We start from the raw sequence: 8,637 nt of genomic DNA, 5'->3' as shown, positions 1-8,637 counted from the left end.
AAGATAGAACAAGTCTAATGGTTGTTGGTTTTGCAACTGGGCTAAATGTCTCAGAATAATCAATCCCCTCTTGTTGATGAAACCCCTTAGCAACTAACCTTGACTTGAACTTATCTAGAGAACCATCTGCATTCTGTTTTACTTTAAAGACCTATTTGCAACCTACTAGGTTCTGAGAAGGATGAGGAGGGACTTTGGACCATGTACCAGCTAGAACATGAGCATTATACTCTTCATGAATAGCATTTCTCCATTGAGGAATTTTATTGCCTTGAGTAAAGCAAGTTGGAGGTGTGAGAGTGTTGGCATGAGTAGTATAAGCAGTAGAGAGAATATATTTGGTGTCCAGTTGAGCTTTTGGTTTGTAAATGTTATTTTTGCCTCTAGTGATCATACTATGAGTGTTTGAGGGTGGAAGAGAAGAATAAGTAGTGAGAGGAACAATATCTGAAGAAAAATTATCAGTTTTACCTGAAGTGGTAGGTAAAGGAACTGCAACTGAAGAAATAGGTGAAGTTTCAGGTATAGATGAAGGAGTGGTAGGTGTTGCATCATGAGAGGGTAAAGAAGTATGAGTATCAATGACTGTAGGATTTAAAAGGGTTGGATCAATAGTGGCAGGTGTAGAATTAGATACACTCAGTTTGTACTGCATTGCAGGAAACAATGTCTCATTGAAAGAGACATGTCTGGATATGTAGACTCCCCCAGTTATAGGATCAAGATATCTGTAGCCCTTGTTATTAAAAGAATATCCAATGAAAATGCACATATGACTCATAGGCTCAAGTTTATTAGAAGTGTAAGGTCTGAGCCAAGGAAAGCAAGCACAACCAAATACTCTAAGAAAAGAATAATCTGGTTTGGAATGAAAAAGTTGCTCAAAGGGAGAAGGAAAAGATAGAGAAGCAGTTAGTAATCTATTAATAGAAAGTTTGTTGTTTGGAAGGCTTCAACCCTAAAGGAATGAGATAAGTTTGACTTAAGCAAAAAAGTTCTTCCTAGATCAACAAGATGTCTATGTTTAGATTCATCTAGTCCATTTTGTTCAGGAGTATGAGGGAAGCTGAGTTGATGTAGAATTCCATAAGAAAAGAGTAATGATTCAAGTTCATTGTGAATAAATTCACCACCACCATATGATTTAATACATTTAATGGTAAAATTAAGAAAGTTTTCTACCATAAGTTTGAAAGAATTGAAGATGAGCCTAAAATCAGACTTTTTATTCATAGGAAATATCCAACAATATTTCGTACAATCATCAATGATGTGACAATAATAGTTGTAACCACTAACTGAAGGAACATGACTTGGTTCCCAAAGATCCATATGAAAAAATTGCAATGGTAAACTAGTACTAGAAACAGAAACAAAAAATGGTAGTTTATGAGATCTACCTAGTTGACATTCATTACAAAATAGATTTTTTGTGGATAAAGAAATTCCAGATGAGTGACATATTCTTTGGAGAGATTGAAAAGAAGGATGACCAAGCCTCTGATGAAGCTGATTGGATGTAATGTTTGTGCAGGACATAGCATGAGGAGCTGGAGAATTAGAGAATTGTGTTGGGTATAGTCCATGTCTAGATGGCCCTTGGAAAATTGCCCTCCCTGATTTGAGATCCTTCACAGTGAAATCATCAGAAGTAAATGTAATGCTACAATTTTTGTCACTGGTGAATTTATGAACTGATACTAAGTTTTGAGAAGACTTAGGAACATGTAGTATATTAGGCAATGCAATTTTATTTCCATGTAAAAAGCCTGAAGTATGAGCAATAACATTGATAGACATACATTGTCCATTAGTTGTATTGATTTGATCACCACTAGAGTAAGAACCAATATTGTCAAGACCTGAAGTAGTTGAGGTAATATGGTGAGTAGCACCAGAGTCTACAAACCATGGATTTTAACCACCAATGTTAGCAGCAGTAAGCATAGCATGAAGATTTTGTGGAGGTTGCCTTCCTTGATATGAGAAATTTAACCTGTTGTTGCACTCAATAGCAATTTGTCCATATTTATTGCATATCTGACATAGTGGTCTTTCATTGTTGAAGTATTGTGGTCTAGGCACTGAGGATGGTGGAACAGGACTAGGTGCAGGTGAAAACGAAGGTTTTGATTATTTAGAAGCATTATTGGATGTGCTAGCTTTGTAATTTGGATTAAAAGGTTTCTTACCTTTGTAATTAGCACTATGACCAGTAATAGGGTTGAAATGTGAAGGGAAATATCTTTGATTTTAAATTAATACTGGTGGTATAGAAAGTAGTAGTTGTAGGTAAAGAATGTTGTGGATGACCTGATACTACTACTTCTTCACTTATCAGCAAATTATGAAGTTCAATGCTAGATACTGGAGGATTGCGAATTCTAATGGATGTGCAGAAAGAAGAGAAAGTAGGATTCAAACCTCCAAGGATGATAACAACAAGTTCCTCATCGGATATCTTTGATCCAGCATCAGCTAATTCATTAGAAATCCTCTTAACATCATCCAAGAATACAGATACGGATCTGGAACCTTGTTTAATTGTCTTCTTGAAGTTGAGTGCGTAATTGAATTGTGAGTTGTTGACGTTCTTGCAAACCTAGATTCAATGTTCTTCCATAGTTCATGAGAAGTAGTTGAACCGGCAAAATATGGAATCACTGACTCAGAGATGGTAGATTGAATCCATAATATTATCGTCTGATCTTTGTCACACCAAATAGCATATTGAGGATTTTCAACCTGATTTGCACCACGACCGTAACTGGTGCATTGTTATCACGGGCATTAACAATGCTTTCCATGTAATGAAATTATCATCTCGAAGCTTCAATTGAATGAGATTAGCGAGTTGATGAATCGGGATGGAAGTAATGTCAGAAGAATTGGACATTGTAGATGGATCTGAATCTGTAAATGTTTGAATCATTAACAACAACAGCTGATGAAGATGAAGATGAAATTGAAAATCGACAGACCATGTTTACTGAATCTTGAATCTTGTTCAGATATTGATTAAGAATTAATGAAACAAGCGGAAGCTTGGATCGAGAAGGAAAACCTAATATTTTCCCTCTAATACCGTATAGAAATGGTGATTCAGATATTATTGATTAAAGTAAAGTACACGAAACAAAAGGATCAGAGGTCTTTATAGCACTAGACATGATCAGAGTGACAGCTAAGAAACAGCTGTAATGTACGGACAAACAGAGACAGTTACAGTTAAAGATAATAGAAATTCAAGATAACGGTCAGGTGTAACAGTCTGTCATTTATTGAGTGTTATTACTCTGAAAGTAACGAAGATCATGAATACTTGTCCGTCCAGTTCAGAAACTATTTTGATGTTGCATTCCACAAATCTGAATAAGTGAACTGAACTTCAGTTTCCACATTGTCGGTTATATCCACAACATAATTTGGGTTACTGAGAGCACGCACTTCTATTACTTGGTTCTCATTGTAAAGAACACCAAAACAAACATGTTTAAAGAGATAATACCGGGGTCCTCTAACATTAGAGATCCATGACTGTTGTTCAACTTTCCCTATAAACGCCCACGATGGAAGACAGTCGTAATACATCTGGAAATGAAATTCACTCTTGATGGCATCCCTAAACTGTGCGATATAATATCTTGTCAGCTGCTTCTTACAAGGGGTAACCATATCTTTGTTCTCCCTAAATCTCAGTTCATGTGGGGAGTTGGTTAAACGATCACCATTTAACACCTACTCAAGAGACTCCTTCTGCGGGATTATGTTACCTGCAATTCAAAACAAAAAATTAAAAAGTTTCAGGTTGCTAATGCTCTGGTATAAGAACTGATGTACGCTAAGTATTTGGACGCTCATTCTGAAGGCTACCTGTCGCTGGCAAGCGCAATTCAAGTATGCAAGAAGATTTTTACCTTTTTATCACTTTCTTAAATTATGGTACATGTAGGACCCCTACGGACCGCTGAACCTCATTCCGGGCCCGGCCACATAGCACCGATACTGTCCCCACTTGACCATTTTGAGGTTAGGTGTGGGGTTTTGATTTAAAAAGCCTCGGTGCTATGTAGGGAGAATGTCTAGCTTATATATCACCATATGGAACTTGTCTTCCTCCATGTGGGACTATCTTTAGCTACCCCATGTGTGATTCACATGTGAGTATTGAGCCACACAACTCCAACAATCTCCACCTTGACGAGAATGCACACCACCTCGCCACCTCCATATGCTACCAATCGAACAATGATTACTGCCACCAGATGCTCTTGGAACACTACTCAACACCGGAGCTTCCTGGCTCCACCTGCGACCTTCTGATTACCGGCATTCCATAACCACTCTTCAGCTCGACTCCCGGTAGCTCCACCTTGTTCTGATACCATTTTGTAGGACCCCTACGGACTGTCGGACCCACTCCGGGCACGGCCACATAGCACCGATACTGTCCCCACTTGACCACCTTGAGGTTAGGTGTGGGGTTTTAATCCAAAAGGCCTCGATGCTATGTAGGAAGATTTCTTGCTTATATATCAGCATATGGAACTTTTCTTCCTCCATGTGGGACTATCTTAAGCTATCCCATGTATGACTCACATGTGTGTATCTGAGCCACACAACTCCAACAGTACAAGATAAAGTAGAAACATACATTTATTCAGACAACCACTATTTTTACTCAACATGATGGCTAGAACTAATCAACTGATAGCTTCTGTTTCTAGTGTTTCTAATGTGTTTTAACTGCATTACTCAACAAATACCAATCATTATATGAGCATTATACAACTCCCAAGTTACCAATCTCAGATCATCTAAACCACATTCAAACTTAAGTTATAAGAACCTAACCTGGACTGCAGAACCATAAGTCGAAGAACTGGTACGTCTTACTGCAAGGACATCAAAATCAAAATTACCATAAATCTAAATAACAGTAAAAAAAAAAAAAAAACTACTGAAGCACAAAAGCCTTAAACTTCTTGCCAATGTTTAGCAATAACCCTTGCATTTTTATACTGTTAAGAGCCACTAGTCGATGCTTAAAAAAGACTCAATTAACTATCCAAAACTCAATACATTTCATATTACTTTCAATCATTCTATTGACAGCATTTGGCTCACCACTACAAACACCAATTACTTTAATCTTAGCTGTACTGAATTATCCTCCGGGATAGACGAATCCATTAAACTCTAAGTAATTTTCCCAATTGACCCATCATTTTTCGGACTAATAACCGTATCAATTCTTTCATTACCTCTCAGCATAGATACTTCAGGACGTAAATTCAAGAAAGGGTTAATCCCATTACTACGCGAATTATTATTAACTGAACATCTAAATCATCGTGAACTCAAACTTATACTCTTTTAACCAACCATCATCACATTACTATTAAACATCATCTTATTCAAACTAATTCCACCCATTCGATGATTATTATCGAGGACAACCCTTTGCCTAGGTGACAAGCATGGCAGCTGAGTATTTGTTGCCATCTTCACAAATGAGTAGTAAAAAACCCAAAATCTCAATGAGAACAGACCTAGAAACTAACAGATGAAAAAAATGAATTAATATTCAAACAATGCATCATTGAGGCTACGAAGCAGGTAAAGAACATGCAACTGACCTTGCCATATATTTAGGCTACGAGATCTCGGCTGTCATTAGAGACTTAGAGTGCAAGATAACGCAAAGTAAGCGGTAGCAGAAAACTCCAACTGACACCCCTTAATTCTGTCTGAGTAAAGGATTTGTAACTGTGATTGGCTGTGAAAAGAACAAAAGAGGGTAACACCCAAACAACGTAGGACCCTCGTAAAAGCAACGCGAGAGAATAGAAAAATTTAAAAAAAAAATGTTTCATTTTTCCATTACAAATTAGACCCCAGGTACAAACTTATAAATATCATTTATTAAGAAAAATCTAAGAATGTATAACTGTGGATCTCTGTCTTGAACTCTTCAACGGCCTCCATTACTGGACGAATATGCAGTAGTCATAGCACTGCTCCTCTATGTAACATTTTCTCAACTCACAGTCGTCGATCCACAGTTCAACACCATTTGTAACACCTGGAGGTTCAGGAATCCTACAGAGGACATAAATCAAAATTGCATAAAGAACCTTGATCATGATCTTCATATATTGGAACTCTTCAACTTGCAATCTTTCTTCTCTTGTGATCATGTTTTGACATCAACGCTTCTTCTTGTTCGACTTGGTCGTCCTCCAAAAAATGGAAAATACCACCTGAGTTCTGCTTATGGCGTGCAGAGAATAAACTCTCCTCATAAGTATAGGCAAACAACCATTCGGGATCAGTACTCTCATGGATCTTTAGAATTTCTGCCCTTTTGCGCTTTGGGTTATAGCAAACTAAGACATTGCTGATATTTGTATTTTTTAATCGAACACTTAGCAGAATTTGTTCTCGATTTCGTACATACTCCATCGGCCTGAAGTGGGAAAAATTTATTGCTCGTTGAGGAATGGTGAATACTTTAGACCAAGATTCTGTCACTCCATACTCCTTCATAACCCATACATCGCCGCGATCCCTCGGGATGATACATGTGATGCAAAGACACCCTCCCAACACGTCCACATATTTGCGATAGCTGTTGTTATTGAATAATGGCCCCGGAACTTCACGAATTGTCTCGTCTCCAAGATCAAAAGAAAGTAAAACTTTGGAGTCGTCTGTTAACCAGTGAAGAGCTCCGTTGAAGTACAATGGTCTTTGCTCTGCTCGGCAAGGGATTGTATAAGGGATGTTATGCAGAGCAGTACTCCACGAATTTGATGCTAATGAATAGACCTTGGTTTGAGTGGCACGAGTTATATCATAAAAGCTTTCAAATCTCACCAACTTGTAATCCTGAGTCTTGAGGTCATAACCGAATCCATACATACACCAGGAGAGTGGCGTTTGGTTTTCATCAAGCAGTTGTACCTTGTGTACAATCTTGTGTTGCTTAGTAGACGGATTCCAAAAGCAAAATAGATCTAGCGTTGGACGTATGCAAACTAAGCCATTACAAGAACCCACAATACCGAGGGCAGACTCATACTTTTTATCATACTTGTTTTTGTTGTAGAACGGGTAATCGCCAATCTCAACAGCCCCAGATAGTATTGAGTTATAAGCATCTATGGAATACAGGACGTTTCCCTTGCAAGCAAGAATCTTAATCGGATTATTGCTTTTCTTCTGGGCATCATAGTGCCTTTTGCAGAACTTTATGTCATCGAATAGCTGACACCATGATTTGCACACGCACTTAAATCTCAAAATGGATTTCACTGGTAACCTCGTAAGAATATCAACCATGATATCTCCTGGGAGTCTCGAAGACGACATGGATTGATGATGGCGATTTTTTTTTCCTTTTGCTTTTCTCCACAAACTAATGAATTTGAGTATAAAGAACAAGGTCTCTTATATACTGTGAAGCGGGGCAATTACGTAACCTGGTCTGATTCTGGTTTCAGAATCCATATTTATGCCAAGAATAAAAAGATGCAGTCTCTGTGAAAACCCTAACTTGGAAATTAAATAAAACCATAATACCATCGATAATGTCAAGGATAAGGAAGGAATACCTCCAGATCAGCAGAGATTGATCTTCGCTGGAAAACATCCAGGAGGAACCTACACTTCATTTGATTTTTGATGCTTCGCGGAGGTATTATTGACCATTGAGCCATCCATCTTTGATGACTTCTGCTACGAAATTTAATTAAGATAAAGATGATTCGTGAATTGTGAAAAGAATAAGCAACCAGTTGAGATCCAAGAAGAAGATCAAATGAGCGAGCACCAGTCTTTTGGTTTGTCAAACCCTTTTAACAAAGAAACCTAACAAAAAAGTCTATTATATATACTCCCTCCGTCCCAAATTAGATGAGCTAATTATAGTATGCCAAATTTTTAAGGTAACAACGAAAGGGGAGTGTATGGAAGTATTTTTTATGCCATTGTGGATAATACCTAGTAAAATTTAGAAATAATTTATCTCTTAAACTACCCGGCGAGATTGGGATATACCCAGATTAATTGGGGTATACCCATTTTATTCTCATCCAAACTAGTGTGATAAGGGGTGTCTAAAAAGTGTTAAAAGAAAAAATTACCCCAAAAAAAAACCATGCCGAACAAAATTTCATCCAAAAAAATTTCAAAATCTTTTTTCCAAAACACTAACTATGAAACCAAATCAGGAAAAAAAAAACAAATTTGGATTATACGGGTGTTTATGGGTAAAAACTATTACTGCCGGTTTTGGTAAATTTGGGTGTGTGGATGAGAAACGAATCTAAACCTAAAACAAATGCACTGCACGGGAGTACTTTAGATTCGAGAGATCAATATGTACAATCCTGGTCTAAACCAAGCAATGGTCGTTCTAGTCTTGCTTCGGTCACAAAGTGAAGGAGAAGGGTTGGTCTTAGGGAGGGAAGCAAAGAAGGTTTTGAGACCAGAATGGTTAATTCTGAAGGCCTGGCTATTTTATGACTTGTATCAGAATTTGGAACTGGGTTGCGGAATGAAAGCTATCAGTTTTTTCGTATTTCTGGATATTGTGTTGTTGTTCTAACCAAAACTTGTCGTTTGGTCGAAATA

The 8,637-nt window shown here is 37.6% G+C and overlaps 1 protein-coding gene across 1 annotated transcript; it reads right to left on the bottom strand.

Annotated features, from left to right (window-relative positions):
- Positions 1-5,844: 5,844 nt before the first annotated feature.
- On the bottom strand, positions 5,845-7,839 carry LOC113314068 (F-box/kelch-repeat protein At3g23880-like). Its single transcript, XM_026562847.1, has 2 exons — positions 7,617-7,839; positions 5,845-7,495 (listed from the first exon to the last, which is right to left on the bottom strand). The coding sequence occupies exon 2, from the start codon at positions 7,372-7,374 to the stop codon at positions 6,169-6,171; it is 1,206 nt and encodes a 401-aa protein (XP_026418632.1). The 5' UTR covers positions 7,375-7,495; positions 7,617-7,839; the 3' UTR covers positions 5,845-6,168.
- Positions 7,840-8,637: the final 798 nt, after the last annotated feature.

This window comes from Papaver somniferum, chromosome 9 (assembly GCF_003573695.1).
Source record: "Papaver somniferum cultivar HN1 chromosome 9, ASM357369v1, whole genome shotgun sequence".
NCBI lineage: Eukaryota > Viridiplantae > Streptophyta > Magnoliopsida > Ranunculales > Papaveraceae > Papaver > Papaver somniferum.
This window is presented reverse-complemented; position numbering and strand designations above follow the sequence as displayed.

What these genes read in the sequence shown, in the direction of transcription:
- LOC113314068 (XM_026562847.1), bottom strand. Translation starts at nt 7,374, where the DNA reads ATGTCGTCTTCGAGACTCCCAGGAGATATCATGGTTGATATTCTTACG.